Raw genomic sequence first — 20,106 nt, 5'->3', positions numbered from 1 at the left:
CTTTTGACGGAGTTCGCAGAAGGCTACTCGTCGCTGATTCCTTTTGGGAGGTTAGTTCCTTGCCGTGCTTCTGCACTTCTCACAAAAGTCAGTTAAAGCTTAATGGATTACATAGACTATTCATCAGAGCTATCAAATTTTCAGCTGATTAAACTGGTTTGGTCAATGTTTACCGCCAGAGCTTCCTCTGCCATGGCAACTTCCTCATTTTGGACTCTTTTTGACAACTGAAACCTCGTCCTTAGTGCTTTTATTTACAAAAAACTAAAAGAACAATGGATTAGCATCACAGCTCCAGAGTCAGTAAATGGCCATGAAATGATGCAGGAAGCTATAATAGCAACAAAACAACTGCTGATAGCCTGATATCTCAAACCATGTGCACCAACTCCAATTAGTTAATTACAGTTTTTAGGCGAAATACAGTAGGGAAGGCCCCTACTGTGCATCTTATTAAAAAAGAATGAAGACAAAGGAGTTACTTAAAAGAAGACAACGACCCAAATGCAATAATTTTAGAAAGTGATAACAAGATTGAAACTGTAAATGAATCACCTCATCTGTGGTCCAGTGGCCAACTTTTGCTGTAGAATTACCAGACATCTTTTGTAGATCCCTGCCTGTGTCAATTGTGAATTAGGTCCAGGTATGTTTGTTTCAAAGAAAAGGAAGCACTACCTGCTTTGTTCTAAGAAATGTGTTGTTACAAATTTGATCACATTTTCAGTATTGTTTTGCTGGTTGGAGCTAATGGATGTCTTGATCATACTAAACCATTAACAAAAGTTAGTCAAGCTAAAATATTTTAAAATCCATGCATTCCACAAAGATGATTCACAACGTGGAGCATCAGTGTGGTATGAAGGGATGAGGTGGAGCGCAGCTCAGCTGATGCATTGTAGCCTTCTGACCCCATTCTAGGGACAGACCCCATCACCCATAAGATGTTTAGGTGACTTAACAACACCATCCTCCCTAGAAAAGGTTGAACAGGCAAAGTGATAAGACCCCAGAGAATTAAAGGGGAAGGTAGGAAGTATTATCATCGTCCATCATATCTTGCACGGGGGACCTTCTTTCAGGCAACGTGCAGCAAAGTATATGCTGCCCAGATTCAGGGAAGGAGCAGAGGAAGAGGCGTCGAGATTGCTTGTGTGTTGAGTAATCCTAGAGACTGCTGGACAGAGGCCCTAACCTGCATTGGATTAGACATATATACAAATTCCTTGGGGCAGCAAAATACTGGTATTTAAGACCACAAGAGGCAGCACGACAACAGCACATAAATATAACAGAATAAATAAGAGTAATCTTAATCTATAACAGAATAAATAAGCATTGAGTACTTGCTTGACTACTTGGATTTCTAAAGTTATGTTACTTGACCCATTTTTCTTATATAAACATATTTTACAGCATCTTACAGATCATATTTCGTGCTATCATGATATATTTATTTTACTTAGTCTTCTTATATTTGTCATGGTGTATGTGAAGATAGAGGGGACATAGGTGTCTGTGGGGAAAAGCAATGCATATATCGGGAATTACATGGTGGTCAGGCAAATAGTTCTATCCTTAACAGTTCCAGTGATTATGGCCTTTAAACCATTACAAAATGAAACCAGTACAAGAATATACCTAGATTTATTGTTAAACTAAAACAACTTTCATGGTAGACGAAATCCAAATTGATTATGGCCATATAATTACAACAGAGCAAATCAAATTTTATAGCAAACAAGATGAGATCACGAGAACAGGGTATATGAGCGAGCAAATTCCAGTTAGCAGTTAGAATACATAGTGTTCTCAAAATCTGTACCCCCGTTGCCAATTACTTGGCATTTTTTTTGCATGTTTTTGCTTCGGGAATTTTATGCGTATGTGGCTAATTGTTTGCCTAAATTTGCTATATGTTACATGGTTTTTTATTTGGGGGCCTCTCTATTAAAGTTCACGTGCGTGCTGTTCATGTTCTACAAGTGCTAGGTGTGTGTGTCACGTGGTACATATCACGGTGTACGCATGGCTGATGCTCCGTATGCACGTGTTGCCCGTTCGTATGAAACAAGGCGACACAATCGCCTTGCAAGCGCACGCGGTATGTTGTCTTAATTGTGTTACGTTATTTAGTCGACTTGCCGGCACACGCTGACCGGAATTGCGTTGCTGCATTAAAATATATATATTAGTAATAATACTCGGCCCAAAACAGGCGACAGATCCATAATGGACTTCCCTTCGTCGTTCGCCGCATCAAATAGACACCGCCTCCGCAGTAGGCTGCACTACAGACGCTCTGCGCAACACACACATATCACAATTCCTCTCGAAAAAACGTACATTGATGCCCTAAGAGGTCTGTGCTTCCCTTCCTTGCTTGGTTGTTTCTTGTGTTTCAATGCTTAGTATCCATCATTCTTATCTGTTCTTCGTTCTGTAGACGCCTACCCGAATAGATCGTACTATGGTGGCCCCGAGCACACATGCCCATACTGTGGCGCGATTTTTTGGTTCCAGGAGCGTGTAAAAAGCGATTCATCTATAACACAACGCAGACTTGCATACAATCTTTGTTGCAAGGGGGGAAGATCAATTTGGAGCCTTACCAAAGGCCGCCATCTGTACTTGCTGATCTCTTGTCGTTTGATGGCGATGCGCGCTCGAAAAGATTTTTGAGGCTTATTCGTGCGTACAATTCACTCTTTGCCTTCACCTCCTTTGGTGCCGCTATAGACAAAGCGATAAACAATGGTACTGCGCCTTATGTTTTCAAGATAAATGGAATAGTACATCATCGTATCGGCACCTTGCTTCCACGTCGTGGAGCGATGCCTAAATTTGCCCAATTGTATATTCATGATACAGACCACGAGACACAGAACAGGCTGAACATGTTCGAGGTCGATGATGGTGTCGCTGAACAACCTGAACGTGAAATAACTATGGCTTTGTTGGACATGTTAAATGACAATAACAAACTTGTCAAAGCGTTTCGATATGCAAGGGAGCGATTGGAACAAGCGGGTAACCAGAAAATAACACTCAGGCTGTTAGGTTGCGATGCAAGACAAGACGTCCAATACAATCTTCCCTCCGGCGGCGAAGTCGCTGCCATCGTTGTGGGCGACTACACCGCCGATGAATACACATATGATGTCCTTGTGCACGATAGAAATTGCGGGCTACGACGTGTCTCATGCTTGCATCCATCCTACATGGCTTTGCAGTACCCTCTGTTGTTTCCGTATGGTGAAAATGGTTACCACCTTGGCATTCGGTACTGCGATGACGAAGACAGTGTTGGGACCAAACGAAAATATGTAACAATGCTTGAATTTGTAAGAAGACATTTACATTACAGATTACACGAGTCAAACCCGTACACATGTTATGGTAGGTTAAGTGCTCAGGTCATTGTCGACGCATATTCAACTATCGAGGGCTCTAGGTTACAGTTCATAGCCGACCATCAAAAAGACCTGCGGTCTGAATCAGTGCAGGGGATAGCAGATGCCATTGATAGAGGACTAATTAGTGCGGACGCTGTTGGCGGTAAAGTAATCGTGCCTGCGAGTTTCACTGGCAGTAGGCGATACCATGTTATGAATTACCAGGACGCGATGGCTATTTGCAGAGTGTACGGCCCACCAGATCTTTTTTTGACTTTCACGTGCAACCCCAAATGGAGGGAGATTGCGGATGCGTTGCGCTTCGAACCGGGTCAGCAACCATGCGATCGTTCAGACTTAGTTGTACGGGTCTTCCATATGAAAGTCGATGAGTTCATAGCTGATATAAGGCAGGGCGTGACATTCGGACCAGTTCTCGCTGTCTTGTATACTGTTGAGTTCCAAAAACGAGGCTTGCCACATATACATTGCCTTGTGTGGTTGGCTGCTGGCGCAAAGGAGTTTGATGCTTCTGTTGTCGACAATTTTATATGCGCTGAGATTCCGGATCTGAACACTGACCCGCTTGGTTATGCTTTAGTCGATGAATTCATGATACACGGGCCATGTGGTGAAAGCAACAGACATTGCCCATGTATGAAAAACAACAAATGCTCAAAAAAATTTCCAAAAGCTTTTCAGGATGAGACCACCATAGACGACTTTGGTTTTGCGCTCTACATGCGTAGAGACAATGACAGACATGTTGTCAAACGTGGCGTTCGACTAAACAATAGAAGTGTTGTACCGTACAACATGCATCTTCTAAAAAAATACAATGCACACATAAACGTCGAATGGTGCAACAAGTCTAACATGATCAAGTATCTATTCAAATATGTTACAAAGGGAATTGATAGAGCAAAAGTATATTTTGAGTCCACTGCACAAACACAAAACCGTTCACCCGGTTCTCATCTTGCCCCGCCAAATGAGATCCAAGAATACATTGATGCAAGATACCTATCTACGTGTGAGGCTCTGTGGCGTGCATTTGAGTACGACATTCACTTTAGAGTGCCTTCTGTTGAACGATTAGCTGTACACCTTCCTGGTCTAAACCATGTGCGCTATGAACCTGGAACAAATTTAGATGAGCTAATATCCAGCCCTTTAGCGAAAAGTACGATGTTAACTGAATGGTTCGAGGCTAATTTGAGACATGAAGAGGCCAGACACCTCACATACTGCGATTTCCCCAAAGAGTGGACATGGGATGCCTCAAACCGATTATGGAGAAAAAGGTCACGTTGCGCTAAGATTGGCCGTATGTACTACGTGCACCCTGCATCAGGAGAACTGTATTACCTGCGCATGCTCCTGATGATTGTTAAGGGGGCCACAAACTATGCTGACATCAGGACATTTAACGGGCATGTGTACTGTACGTTTCGTGCTGCATGTGAGGCTCGTGGTTTACTTGAAGGTGATAATGAATGGATCCTTTTGTTCGACGAGGCGATTGTGTCCGCATCTGCGTACCAACTTAGACAGTTGTTCGTCACTGTGGTTTTGTACTGTTCCGTTGGGAACGTACGTGCACTGTTCGACAAATACTGGCATTACTTTACGGATGACATGAGCCGTAGACTTAGAGACGCGACTGGAAACCCCAACTACAATGTCCCTGAAGAACAACTCATGTCTTTACTTATACAAAACCTTACGGACGTTTTCGCGAACAGTGGTGGGAACATAAATGATTACGACCTACCAAGATTCGCTAACCATTGCCATTATATGGGTGAAAACAGATTGATTAACGACGAGATGGATCCTAATCCTTTGATGTTGTCCATGCATGCTTCATCTTTAGTTGCGCAATTGAATGATGACCAACGGAGAGTGTATGACATTATAATAGGACGTGTTCACAGTAGATCCCCTGGTTTCTTCTTTGTTTGCGGCCATGGTGGCACAGGCAAAACATTCCTATGGACCACTTTAATTGCGAGTTTACGTTCCGAGAAGAAAATAGTGCTAGCTGTCGCATCGTCAGGCGTTGCATCTCTTCTACTACCTAGAGGACGCACTGCACATTCAAGGTTTAAAATACCATTTGACATAAACGATGCTAGCACATGTAACGTAAATCGGGGGACCATGCTTGCTGAGCTTATACAAATTGCCACTCTGATTATATGGGATGAAGCGCCAATCACACATCGTCGTTGCTTCGAGGCTCTGGATAGAACTATGCGAGATATTCTTTCTGAGCAAACACCTTCAAATGCAATCCTTCCATTTGGTGGCAAGATTGTTGTTCTTGGTGGCGATTTCCGTCAGATTTTACCTGTCGTACGAAAGGGCTCACGGTCTTCCATAGTTAATGCATCAATTACGAATTCGAAGTTGTGGCAGCACGTTGTCCTCCTCAAATTATGCACGAACATGCGCCTTCTTGGACCCTCCTTGGAAGAAAACAATCGTAACGACCTCATATCTTTTGGTAAATGGGTTCTATCTATAGGTGACGGTACACTTCCTGCCGAAAAAAGGACTGGTGACCGTGAACCCACATGGATCACAATTCCTGATGACTTGCTTGTCCAAACAAACAATGATAAAATAGCTGCGATTGTATCTGAAGTATACCCAGACTTCTTTATGAATTACGATAAACCAACATATCTAGCCTCGCGTGCCATTATATGCCCAAACAATGCTACAGTCGATGATATTAATAACTACGTTGTTTCGCTTGTGCCTGGGGAAACCGTGCGCTACCTTAGTTGTGACACTATATCAAAATCATCAGAAAGAATACCAGATTTCGATGTGTTGTATCCTACTGAATTCTTAAATTCGATTAATGCAAACAATTTCCCATCTCACGAGCTTATGCTGAAAAAGGGTGTCATAATTATGTTGTTAAGAAACCTTAATCAAAGCATGGGCCTCTGCAATGGTACACGACTACTCGTTACCGAGCCTGGACAGCGTATATTGAGATGCATTGCTCTCACAGGCTCTAATGTGGGTGCTGCGGTTTTAATACCAAGAATAACCCTCAATACTACTGATGTAAAATGGCCGTTCACACTCCAGAGAAGGCAATTCCCAGTACGAGTATGCTACGCAATGACAATTAATAAGAGCCAAGGACAAACCTTGTCCAAGGTTGGGCTTTACCTCAAGAAACCGGTCTTCACTCATGGACAACTTTATGTGGCCGTATCTAGGACTACATCCAGAGATGGCCTTAGAATCCTTATTGAGAATGAGGACGGTTCGTGCGGGGTACAGACTCGAAATGTGGTGTACCACGAAGTCCTCGATGTCGCTGAAGCAGCTTCCATCCTAGCCACCTAATTTTTATCCATCTTTTGTGTTGTACATAGCAATGATATGTAAATACTCCAGCGCTGTTGCTACTCAGACGATTTTGTCTCTTTTCATGCTTGTTATCTTCGTTTCTTCTTGCTGCGTGTACAATAACTTTTTCTTTGAGGTAAAATTGTTCTACTAATGTGTAATACGTATACCATCCTTATCTACTTCCATGCTGCTGTATTCTCTAATGTTTATGCCATTTTTGGGATCAAAACTGTAGATGGGAGACGTGTTGATTCCAAGCCTACGGTGTGGGAACTTATCTGTGACGATATGCGTCCGTGTTTCTCGGTTTTGGGACTTTTCTGATCCTCAGGATGATGCAAGGCTGCTACACTGTGATATGGTGTTGCTGGACGAAGAGGTAAAGTAGCAACAAACTCTACCAGCTTATTGTTGCATCTCACCAGTTTGCTTCAGCAGTGTTTTTCCCCTTAATATGATAATAGAAAGCCTGCCTTCTTTTTACTAGCTGAATTGTTTCTGCTCTTACTAAAGTTCAATCTACATCTTTCTATATGCAGGGAAATAGCATACATGCTACGATATACCCACCCTTCATAGAGAAATTCAGGCCACTCATAAAAGAAGGCAGCGTGTACAACATGACATACTTTCGAGTTCGAGCATCAAACAACTTGTACAAGCCAGTTCCAAATGATATCATGATTACCTTCACGAATTGGACAAAGTTAGAGCAGGTTATTGAGATTCCTCCTGCATTTCCTACACTTACCTACTCCCTCACTCACATAGACCAGATCCATTCGCGCATCGACCATAAAGACTACTATACAGGTAAACGTTGTTACCTATATACTTAAGACACCTATTTTTCTTTGCTAATATTGTATATACTGTTTGTTTCAAAGCAGATGCCATTGGGATAGTTACTTCAGTCTCGAATGTTTCGCCACATCGCTCAAAAGGACAACAAGCTTCCAGCTTGAAGAGGAACATTTCCATATGCAGTGCGAGGTTTGGACTACATGGTTGTTCTTACCTTGTGTTCTGCTAGATGTATGGTATGTCTTTTGGCGTTGTCTTACATATACAATGTTTGTGACACATGTTCCATGCTCGAACTGGAAACAGCAGAGGTGCTTCGGTCAATGTTGTGCTGTGGGGTGCCCAAGCCACCCTATTCCCAGGAGAGCGCATATACGAGGATGGGCAGAATTCCCCACAGATTGTGCTATTTGTTGGCACGCTCGTCAAAAAATATGCAGGTATATTCACGTAACACTTAATCTTTTTCCAAATCCCATACATTTATACCTTTTGCCCTTTTTTAGATGGTCTTTGTCTGACTGGAAGCTCACCATGTAAGTGGTACATCAATCCATCCATTCCTGAGGCAGAAACCCTTATGTCCAGGTAATGCTATCCTCTTGTTATAAAATACAATGCACCTGTTGCCTGCTCTTGCCTTTTTCTAATGGAATGCTTCTACAAATACAATGCAAACCAGCGCACGCGGTGATCATAAACCAGTGAAGTGGAATGCAACTGTCACTTCGAGCCAGCTTATATCTCCTGTTGCTGAGGACCAAAAGGTGTCGTATATCAAGTATCTCCATCCCTTTGAAAACAAGGTACATGGCATACCCAGTACCTATTCTATTCTGTTGTCACCAACTCTTAGATAGAAAAAGGCAGCAGTGCACCAACTCTTCAATTGCTTATAACCCAAGAATTTTCAATTTAAGTAAAGCAACTATAATTTTAAATTCGAGCAGCTATGCAAATTTTTGGCCCGCTTGGATTCTTACTGCTACAAACATTTATCTCCCAAAAATGTCATTGAACCCGCAGTTTTCTATTAGAGCCAGACTAGGGGCAGATTGGAGTTACAACCATTTAGGTTTCAGCGTAACACATTTATTTGACATTGCCTTTCTTTCTTATTTTCCCTGCAGGGAAAGGAATTCTTGGTTACTGTCACTATAAGGAAAATTGACAACAAGTGGTGGTATAACTCGTGCAGAAAATGTGCCTGCACAGCTGTCACTCACGGAGACTCTTACAAATGCACAAACTGTGATTGCGCTAACATTGCTATGCCCGTCCAAAGGTTAGATGACATGCCCTCGAGTTGAGCAGCACTCTTCCCTTCGTCATCTTACTGTACCAATTTTCTGTGCATCAAACATGACATGAATCTGTACAACAAGTTCATATACTAGATTCTCTATCACCCATCAGCCCCACAAAGACACACAAACGTTCTACCTTCTTTACGTCAATGTTTTCCTGTTTACATATTGGTTTCTTTACGACTTACAAGCCTACTATGTTAACCACAATAAGTCGTTGACACCTCTTATTTCAGGTATAAAATACTTGTCACGGCAGGAGACGAGACAGCTGACACAGACTTTATTCTCTTTGGGCGCATGGCTCAAAGAATTGTCAAAAGGCCTTGCGATATGCTCATAGCGAACACTCCATCAGGCTTCATTCCAGATGCAATCACAAAGCTGCTTGAAAGGACGTTCATTTGGAACGTTAGCTTCTCTGGGCACACAATTAACTCTGGAAACGTCTGCTTCCAGGTCAATGCTACCATAAAGGAACTGGGCAATCAGAATGTTGACATTTCAACATCAACCGCAGGGACACACCAGTCTTCGCTTATGTTCTCACAAGGTGCAAGCAGCAGCATGGAAGACACTCCTCACAAGACAGACACCTTGTCTTCACCTCTGACACCTTTGACGCCTCAGGGTAGCATCGCCACTACAAAGTATTTGGTACGTGTTCCAACCGCTTACATAAATGGTATGTTGCATCATGTGTGGTTTATTCTCTACCTTGATGCAGGAAACCGTTGAAGCTGGAGACGCAGAGCGTGTGACTACTCAGACCTCGACAACTAGGAAGAGGCGAGTCTCGATAGCAAAAGTTTTGCTTCCTTCTAGCGCATATTGTGTGTTACTACAGCTTTGATTGAATCCACTAAAACTTCTAGATCATGCTCTTCGCCTGGCAAATCAGTAGCGAAAAAGTTGTTCGTTGCTGACGATGAGGAAGAAAGCATCAGTCAATCCAGTGGAGGTGGTGTTGGTGGACCCAGGTCAGGCTGTTTGAGCTCTAATTATCGCAACTCATGACTTTCCATTAGATGATACGCTTCGTTACATCTTGTTTGAAATCCATGATCTTTCAGCTAGGCTAAAATAGCCTCTAAAAATATAGTGTTGATAGCTGCTGCAAACAGGTGTAGTTCTTTCTTAGGATCGTAGATACCTGCAATAGCAAATGACTATTCTAACTCATATCATCGTAGTACACTAAGTTTTGGACTGCGCATATACTATTTCTAGCCGTGGCTAATGGCACTCAATTCGTCCTGTCTACACTCTACATGTATTGTAACCTCTCAAGTTGGGGTCGAGGTTTTCCATTTTTTATAATTTGATGTATGAAACATATATGCATGCTGCTGTTTGACTAAAATTGTGTATGCTCCCTTTTCAGTGATGACAAAAATAATTAGGTGTTGGTGTACGAACGTGGATCTTTTGCCTCCACAGTTGTAGCTATGTGTAATTCAGGGTTATCGTCTATTTCTACTCTTCTCAAGTTCTTGTATATGTTAGCTGGATGGGGGAGATGTGGTACATACTTTTGTCCGTAAGAAGCTAACGATTTGCCTACACAAACCTGCCAAGGTACATGTCTTTTATCTCATATCAAAATAGTTATGGACTGATGCCCACTACTATTTCATTCTCTTTTTTTACAAAAGATGTTTTAGAATGCCCACTGCTGTTTCATTCTCTTTTTTACAAAAGATGTTGTCCAACTGTATCAGTATTTTATCAGTATTTTGTATAGTTTTTTACTCTGTGTGTTCTTTTTGGTAATATTGTCCAACTGTGTTTCAGGTTAACTTTGATCATGATGCTACGCTTATCACGCTTTTGATAGACTGTCGACCAACGTGAATGCATCTCACTTAGAATCGTGCCTGTTACCTTTCCTCCCCCGATGTTCATCCTTAGCGACTTGTACTATGTAGTGGCAGAAGAAAAACCTACTCTTTTGTATATATCAACTGCCCGTTGCTAAACCTTTTGCTACATCGCACGGCTGCAAACTGTGTTCTACTTATTTGTATGGCTAAAGTCTTTTGCCAACCAAGAAATGCATTTTATTCCGTGACTCACTTATATATTTTCTTTGCAGTGTTTCTGTTCTTGTGCTAGATATTTATTTTATAGAGTACCTCTGGTTGACAAGTGCCAGTCAATGCCTTCCTGTTTTCTGATTGGTACACATTAGGTTTCTAATCAGTCATAATCTCTATTCACATGAAATGGAAATGTCGATCTAGCACAGCTCAGGCAAGAAGAAGACAATGTTTCTGTTTCTGGGCAGTGCACATTCCTGAATCCTGATGCTTCTGTATGGCGCCCGATAGGGCGCTGCTGGTTCTAGTTCGTTGAAAGGCCGCTGGCTCAAATGAAGTGGCCCTTGGACACCCTCAAGTGGTAAACTGCAGCCACGGGCCGTGCGCATGGATATGCAGAAGCAGAAATGCACTGTGCGGTCCATCCTCAGTAGCCAGTCCTCACGTAAGCCAAATAGCTGGAAACCTGAGGAACCTGTCAAGAACCTGGTAGAAGCCGATGACGAGCTCCTGTGATCATATCATATCATATCACATGAAACTCGTCCTTTTCTTTTTTCTAGTTAGAACGAGAAAGCTGATGCTGTGTCCCCCACCCACCCACCCCACGGGTACCTGTCCGCCTTCCTGAAGTCAGTAGTAGGCTGCATTACTCACCACTTCCTTCTTGTCCCAAACAGAGCCGCGTGCATGTTTCATGCCTCGTTAACTCTCTGCAGAAGTCGTCAGACGAGCCCGCTGATACTCTCTCTATACGCGCACCGGGAGTGATCGAGTAAAATCTGTGCGGTGCTTGCCTTGCTTCCATCAGCATGCAGGTGACCGAGCGGCGCTGACGCTGACACCGGCAAAAGGAAATTCGCGGCACCAAATCGGAGGTGGCCGGCCGGGCACGCGCACGCCGTGACTCGCTCGCTGCTTTCCTGGGCGCTTGCGTGCGGCGACGGCGACGCCTTGGCCGCACGCACGCGGACGCTTGCCTTGGCCGCGCCGGCCAGTGCCACGAGTCACCCCATCTCCGGCTCCGGGGGAAAATCTCGAGTGCTTTTCGGCCCGGCTTCTGTCTGTCGCTGCTTTGCCCTGTCCGGCCCTTGACAGCAGCGGCTGGTAACTGGCGTACGCCTCACCTGAGCTGAGGAGGAGCCGACGTACGTACAGTACAGGTACAGGCGTACAGCGGCTCTGTTTTTTTTCAGTCCGTTTCGGAAACAACGTATCGGCCTAACCATCTGGACTTTTGTACACCTGTTCAGTTCACTACACATCATACTGCGCCAAACAAGCCATGGCGTGTGCCTTAAGATAACATAACAATCAGCTGATCAGGTCATTAGGAATCAGGATGGATCGCTTCACGCGAGAGAACGAATTGAAGTGCGCCGGAGAGGACCGAGTATGATGGTGACTGGTGCGAGTTGCATATATACTGTACTGTACTTGGTAAGAACTTCCCGAGGTGGACAGACTAATTAATGTCACTATGAGCTTGCTACGCTGGTACTAGATGAGAATTAATTAAGTGTCGGCCAATTCTGCCCCAAAATGACGAGTCGTCGCCATCATTCTGCCGTCCCGATCAGGCGTTACTGTTACTGGGAGTCCGGATGGGTTTGTTCAATTCGTGATGATGGCTACTATACCTCTGAACGAGTGAAACAAGAAAGAAACGTCGTGGTGGCTACGCCATCTGATGGAGACACGAACGCGCCTACCATCGTCGTTTGCACACATAGCAAGGGTTACAGTGACAGTAGCCCACAACGCTTATCTCTTTTTTCTGATAGTAGAGTTTTAGGTGGGCTAATATCCTCAGTCTTTTTAAATAAACAAAGCCAGAGCCCAGATACAGGAAACCGCTTACAGCTGTCAAAGCATCGCTTAACCGAGATTCTCCATTCTAGCCGCCCGCCCAATAGAAAGAGATAGATCCTCTTCCAATCACTCAAACAGAACAAAGGGAACTTGACATCTTGCTACATGAAAGGTACGACTCGCGCGCAGGTTCAGAGGCCTGTGGCTGAAGCCTGGATCTTGGCTCCATGACATTATAGTATCGTAATTAACATGTTTTAACCCTAATTAAGCTCCATGACATTATAACGATATGTATTACGATACTATAAATATTATATGATATTTAAAAAAAATGGGAAATGATAAATATGTATTAATTATCTAAGTTCTAGTGTATAGGGCATTATGGGGAGTTGTACAGTGAAGAATTGTTAGAGACGAATTATATGTAAGGTGAGAATTTTTTAGGGGAGGAAGTAAAATATATTAAAAATTACAAATAAGGGATAAGTATAGGGAAAATTGTTGGAGAGGGGCTCACACCTCAATGGGATGATGACGTGAAAAATATGCGCTCACATTCTCCGTACCCTAAATTCACATTTTTGTCTCTCCTCTGCTGGTCTATTTGCATTCGCACACGATGATAGGCTGGAGATAGACTACGACTACTAATCTAACGACTTTCTCTGCATGGTTCTCTAACCTAAATATAGAGAAGGTTTTCTTATTTATAGTCTCTAACGGGATTCTCTACAACCTCCTTTGACGCTTTTATTATTATTTTTATATATGGAGACTCTTTTGTCTATGTCTATTTTTATACTTTAGATAATGGATTATGCAAAACTTAAACATGTATAAGACATTCCAAGATATAGTAAAAACATGCATGCAAAAAATCTAAAACAAAATACGCCACTAATATGAGTTTCTGATGTATAGAGAAGATATGTTTGGTTTGTCTGTTCACTTTCTCGACTCTGTTGTGTCAACCATTTCTAATGCTAGCAACCCAGCTGCTGGCAAGGTTAGCCTTGCCGAGCTAGAGCAAAGCGAGCTGGATGGGGAGGGGGGGACCAAACGCCGCCGGCCACATGGCAAGCCGCCCGGCAGCTAATCGACCACAGTGCACAGGCAGCAGTCAGGACGGAGCAGCGAGGCTGGGCGTACAGCCCAGGACGGCACGCCCGCAATTCCTCGTGCCCCTGACCTCCTCTCCTCCCCCCCTGCTACGGATTCCAAAACGGATATAAAATGCGCGTGTATTATCTAGTCCAGTCCAACCGACCCGGCATCGTCTCGCGAGCCGCGACTCGTCTCGTCATTTCCATCGAACGCCCAGATCCCACATTCCCACCTAGCTCTGCGCGATCCATCCCGGCCGCCACGCCAAGGAGGCCCTCGCCTGACCTCGGATCAAAGCCTCCTCCATCCGCCTTCATCCCGGCCGGTGGTTCGGGCCGTCACGGGAGGGGTCCATCACTGGTTACTCGGTGGAGAGCTCGGGGCTCGGCTCCCATCTCACGATTCTCACCCCACACGCGCACCGGGTCACCTCGATTCGGCAGCCTCGCGGTGAGTTGAGTTCTTCGCTTGTCGGGCCAGTCCGCCTCTCGCTTGGCGCGGTTATGGATTCGCGGGTGGCGTGGCGTCGTCCGCGATCGCTCTAGCTCGCATTGAGCGATTCGCGAGTTGCGACTCCTTGTTTTGTTTGCTCTCTGTTTTTTTTTATGTCGATGGTGATATGTGGCGGCGGGATTCTGAGCTCGGTTGCTTCTAACCTTCCGCGGAGTGGTTTAGCTAATCGGTTTTGAAGCTGTTGATATGGATGTGCCGTGTGCGTGACGAATCGAATGGGCCGCAGCAGGATTCCTACGCAGCTCGGCAGCAGGGGGAATTGGATCCTGCGACCATGCGAATTTGGAACCCTGGAGCAGTGGAGTGCTAGGAGGTCTCGGTGTCGTCATTTTTTTCTAGGGGCGTAGGAGTCGACTTGGTTGGAATCTAGTTAGTCATAATTTCTCTTTCTGATTTCATTGGTCTGTCCATGCGTCTGTTTTCGTCAAACAAGAAGTTTGTTATTGCCAAGCATCCCGCTATGGAGGAAGCTGCCTGCCGTATTGTGTTACGCGAATCCGGTGAGCTGGGCTCTGCGCGTTCCTCTTGACGCCCTTTGCGCGAACGACGAGCTTTCTTCCAGCTCGGTTGCCCCTGAACAACCAACGCCAAAAGCAGCTCCAGAATTTTCCTGATGTCGTCTCTATATTTTTGCCTTCTAAGTCATGCTTAATGGCAGAGTCCTTGTTGCGTGGGTCACTGCCTCACTGGGTTCTGAGGCAAGGAAAAGAAGGCTTCAGTAGTCAGGTCTGGGTCAAGCCATGATGGAGAGATCGCTGCTGGAGGTGCTGGCCACGGCGGCGCAAGGAGGGACCGAGGGGACGTCAGTGCTGAGCATGCTCAAGTACGCCGTGCTGCCCATCGCCAAGGTGTTCACTGTCTGCTTCATGGGGTTCCTTATGGCCTCCAAGTACGTCAACATTCTCCAGCCCAACGGCCGCAAGCTTCTCAATGGGGTGAGCTTTGTCTCTTGTAATAACTAATAAGTGCTAGCTAATGGAAGGTTGTGTAATGGACAATTGTTTTTCTATTGAGGAATTATTTTATTAAGTCAAGATGATTACCCATCTTGGATTTTGTTTAAAGTAGGAATATGTGAAGCAGTAGAGGAGTTGATTGTCTCATTTGTTTTCTCGCTGTATCAAATTAGATATAACATTTTCACTGTTTGTTGCAGCTTGTGTTTTCCCTTCTGCTTCCATGCCTTATATTTTCCCAATTGGGTAGAGCAATCACTATCGAGAAGATGATACAATGGTAAAGATAATTTTGATTGTTATCGTACTTCAGTTTTGTTATTATAAACCTAGTGTTATGCTTCATCCAAGCGTGCTATATTTGCTCTTGATTTTTTGATGTGTGAGTTATTGACCGAGATGTTGTTTTCAGCTAATCATCTATTTGTATATGCTGCTGACCCTCTATAAGTAATACATCCTACAAATATTATATTACTGACCACACTTGATTGGTGTGCTATTGTTTATCTTTCTATTTGGATCAATCTTTGAGTAATTAGGTTCCATATGGAACAAATTAGTTTTAGAAGCTCTAGCTTTCTACAAAAGGACAAAGAAAAGACTACCTGAAGGTGAAGAAAATCAGCGCTCAAGCATTAATTTGGTTCCAGTTGAATTTATGGATCAATATGGGATTGACTTCAGATTCCAGGATTAATTTAGTAGCACTACTTTATGTTTAACTTTTTGAATACTGCAGTAAAGATTGGAGACACTATTCCAAGTAGTTTGTTTCCATATGATATAGTAACCTATATTTTTTTCTTACTGGCAATTTATATCTTGTTGAAAATGATAGAAATTTATGTAATGGACTATTCACTATTCTGTCCTATATTTTGACATACCCCTGGATTCTTTCCCCCTTCTGGTGTGTATATGTATAACAAGTGTCCACTTTTGTGCATAAGCTTCTTTAGGAGTGTGTGTCCTGGAAATTTTCCTTTGTCAAATAACTGTTCTGCACTTCTGTTCTGCTTTTACTTTTTTATATCATCTATACTTGCATGTTTGCAGGTGGTATATTCCAGTAAATATTGTTGTTGGCGCAGTATCGGGCTCTTTGATTGGATTTGTTGTGGCATCTATCATCAGACCTCCATATCCATACTTCAAGTTCACTGTTATCCATATAGGAATAGGTACCACTTTTCTGTTTTGAAAATAAGTTTTATTTTTATCTATCATTTGTTTATCCAATACCAATCCAGGTTCTTTTTTTGCAGGAAATATTGGAAATATACCTCTGGTCCTCATTGCAGCGTTATGTCGTGATCCTTCTAACCCATTTGGCGACTCTGATAAATGCAATCAAGATGGGAATGCATATATCTCATTTGGCCAATGGGTACGCCATACTTTTCTCTTTTCTCGGCTTGTACATGCTCATTTTTACTCATGTCAGCATAGTGACCTTGTTGTTTAAAGATTGCCACTTATCACCTAGACTATGCATACAATTAGCTGTTGAGGTTATTCACTCGGTGAGTCCTCTATATGTTGCAGGTTGGTGCAATTATTGTTTACACATATGTATTCAAAATGCTTGCTCCACCACCAGGACAGACCTTTGATGGTTCTGAAGAGGATGGAATCCCAATCAAGGCATCTGGAGAGAATACAGTGCCCCAAGTAGGAAAATATCCTATGAACACTAACAGTAGTACTGTACCAGAGAATGAACCTTTGTTATCTGCTGGGGAAGTTCAAAAGGAGCGTGCCACTTCTGTAGGAACAAAGGTAAGAAATTCTAATAGTGGAGCTGATTTCGAATATCCATTTGGTGCGTTTACTTCCCACTGCAAAACTAAATGATTTTGTTGTTTTATGCAGATAATGGGCTATGTTAAATGTGTGGTTAAGTTTCTGAAAGACAAGCAGCTTCTCCAGCCACCAATTATTGCATCTGTATGTATTGCTGCTGTAGTGTTCTACTAGCATTTTTTAAACCAATTTCTTTGAGTAATTATTTATATACTAACTCTACGTCTTTTTTTCTTTTGGCCATTGTTTAACACAGGCTTTTGCAATTGCAATCGGTGTTATCCCATTCTTGAAGAATTTTGTACTTACGGATGATGCTCCTCTGTTCTTTTTCACAGACAGCTGCCTCATTCTTGGGTATCTACATGTTTCATTTCTATTTTGTTTTTGCGAAAACATCTCTCTTGCCAATAAAGTTATCAAACTGAGATGAATGTATCTATCACCTAATTCTGTGGCATACTTTTCAGAGAAGCTATGATCCCATGCATTTTACTTGCTGTTGGGGGCAATCTTGTCGATGGTAAGTAGCTATTTTAGTTAAAACTTTGGAGAATTGCATGGGGTGCGATAATCCTTAGAATGACCATCTTTATTGGTTTAGAGATATTTCTAATGTTTTTGCCTTTACCCATGTTTTTTTATGGAATCAGGCCCTGGTGAAGGAAGTAAGAGGCTTGGCGTGCGTACCACTGTTGCTATAATTTTTGCACGGTTGGTCTTGGTCCCTCTTGCTGGGGTTGGCATTACCATGTTAGTTGATAAACTTGGTTTCATTCCCGAAGGTGATAGAATGTTCAAGTTTGTCCTGCTACTGCAGCATTCTATGCCCACATCAGTGTTGTCAGGTATGTGAAGCCAACAAGGGATGTATCTTATCAGCTATCACTTGTCTTCATGTGCTCATGCGTACAGATTCTTGTTAACAATTTTGTGTGTTGAGATCTGTAAGGAAACCACATTATGGACTCTGACGATAGGATTGTTTGTTGCAGGTGCTGTTGCAAATCTGAGAGGTTGTGGAAAAGAATCAGCTGCAATTTTGTTCTGGGTTCACATTTTTGCTGTGTTCTCCATGGCGGGATGGATTATATTCTATCTGAGTTTGCTCTTCTAAGTATGTCACGCCCTGCTACCACAACAATCTGCAATTTGTGCCCGCATTCCAGCCTGTCAGATGTAACTGCATTTTCTTGCTAGATAATGTTACTTGATCTGATTTCAGTCCGCTGGTTCAGATGCCTTACTGCGCAGGAATATCTTTGAGATCAAATATGGTCCAAAATGTTGAGGAAGAAACCAGTATCATGAACTGTACAGATATATCGTTGCAGAGGTACAAGTGTATCTGTACAGATATATGGATACGGTCCCTCCTATAATCCCATATTACCGTGGTCTCCTGCTGCTACAAGCCGTGAGCGATGGGAACACTTTCCCTTTCCCTCCACGTATCAACAGGTTCACACCCAACCCTAGATTGGGATGCTGGCCTTCTTAGTTCTCCATAATATTATTTCATTTGTACTTCCTGTATATTGTAAACCTTGAGATGGCTGTGTTCAAATAGTTTCTTATTGGGCGAGGGCTGAAGTAGTAGTATAGATGTATTATACTACCTATTTGAGTGTTCGGTTATGCCGCAAATGATGCTTTATTATGCAGAACTTGTGCCCGCTGCTGGCCCGTCGGTCGTACTAACTAAAATTGCCAATCGCGGAGACTTGCATGTTGCAAGCTCAGGCCGGCGCCCAGCGGTTTGCAGCAAATTTTTTTTTTTGACTCGGCTATCTCCAATAGAATACTCAACTCAATATTTATATTTAAACTCTACTCTATCTACAGTAGTATCATGCATATCAGCATATATATTGGCATATGTATTGTTCGCGGGAGATAACCTTAGACACTGTTTGTTTACCCTTTAGCCTATATAATTTAACTTAAATAAGTTGAGAGGTAAACAAACAACAAAGATTATTAAATGGATTATATAGATTATGATAATCCATAAGCGAGTTAATAGGTATTTATATAATTTATAAATGCTTGTTCGTTTTGATCTCAATCTATATGTATTAGGTGGGATTGAGTGGGTTTCGAATCCAAACAAAATCAAAAACTTAAAATTTTCTAGTGCCATCTAATCTATATAATAGAAATAATCGAATAAAGTCTAAGCTAGATTATATAATCCTGGAAGAGGACACAAAAATGCTGCCTCCAGGCCCCGAATGCACATCTTCCTTAAGACAATATTCGAATTTTTTTAGTCATCTCCAAATATGTTTACTATAAAACCATATTCAACTATTAATTTAACGACGTTTAGGCTATCCTCATCGGCGAGGGTCTTTCACACTATTTTTTTTAAATTTAAATCTCACTTTATAGTACATCTTGCTGAAATACTCTCAAATTCTACTCAGTCTATGGTGTATATGGTGTCGAAACAGTTTTGCACGCTCACTGGTGGGAACAACCTTGCCACTCCCTTTGTCTAAAAATAGTTGTCACTATGTTATGTTATTTGGGGTGGCTAAAGTTTTTAAAGTTTGACTAGATTTATAAAAAAGTATTAATATCATTTATATCTCTAAATATGTTTATTATGAAATATATTCAAAGATCCATCTAGTGATACTAATTATATACTATAAATATTAACATTTCACATATATTTGATTAAAGTTAAAAATGGACGTCTCTTAGAAAAGTGTTTTCTATCAAAGTTAAAAATAGTCCTTAAAAAGCGAGAGCGTCAACTATTTTGAGATGGAGAAAGTACACATTATAAATATTAGTTTTTTATATATCTAGTTAAATGTTTAAAATTTAGATTCACAAAAAAAATGAGAGGCACATTGTTTGTAAGGTACTCTATCTCCAAAGTAATGGAGATCAAATATTTTGAGTCATGAAAAACAAGATATTGTTTTCATATGTTTGATTAAAATTCAACATAGTAGACTTCTAAAAAAGTTAG

The 20,106-nt window shown here is 42.4% G+C and overlaps 1 protein-coding gene across 3 annotated transcripts; it reads left to right on the top strand.

Annotated features, from left to right (window-relative positions):
- Positions 1-13,968: 13,968 nt before the first annotated feature.
- LOC103651075 (uncharacterized) lies at positions 13,969-18,784 on the top strand. 3 transcript variants are annotated; one of them, XM_008676672.2, is made up of 12 exons: positions 13,969-14,295; positions 15,017-15,293; positions 15,515-15,594; positions 16,374-16,498; positions 16,583-16,704; positions 16,863-17,096; positions 17,190-17,264; positions 17,377-17,477; positions 17,591-17,643; positions 17,774-17,968; positions 18,116-18,237; positions 18,359-18,784. In XM_008676672.2, the coding sequence occupies exons 2-11, from the start codon at positions 15,099-15,101 to the stop codon at positions 18,235-18,237; spliced, it is 1,302 nt and encodes a 433-aa protein (XP_008674894.1). In that variant the 5' UTR covers positions 13,969-14,295; positions 15,017-15,098; the 3' UTR covers positions 18,359-18,784. The 3 variants fall into 3 exon arrangements, with proteins under 3 accessions (XP_008674894.1, XP_008674893.1, NP_001313474.1); XM_008676671.2 differs by having other exon boundaries at positions 13,971-14,295; positions 18,346-18,784; NM_001326545.1 differs by having other exon boundaries at positions 14,012-14,295; positions 18,116-18,736.
- Positions 18,785-20,106: the final 1,322 nt, after the last annotated feature.

This window comes from Zea mays, chromosome 3 (genome assembly GCF_902167145.1).
Source record: "Zea mays cultivar B73 chromosome 3, Zm-B73-REFERENCE-NAM-5.0, whole genome shotgun sequence".
Taxonomy (NCBI): Eukaryota; Viridiplantae; Streptophyta; class Magnoliopsida; order Poales; family Poaceae; genus Zea; species Zea mays.
This window is presented reverse-complemented; position numbering and strand designations above follow the sequence as displayed.

Excerpts from the sequence above, each read along its gene's own strand:
- LOC103651075 (XM_008676672.2), top strand. The coding sequence starts at position 15,099 with ATGATGGAGAGATCGCTGCTGGAGGTGCTGGCCACGGCGGCGCAAGGA. Across the intron at positions 16,705-16,862 it reads ATATCTCATTTGGCCAATGG|GTTGGTGCAATTATTGTTTA; the intron begins GTACGCCATACT and ends TATATGTTGCAG. Across the intron at positions 17,478-17,590 it reads GACAGCTGCCTCATTCTTGG|AGAAGCTATGATCCCATGCA; the intron begins GTATCTACATGT and ends CATACTTTTCAG.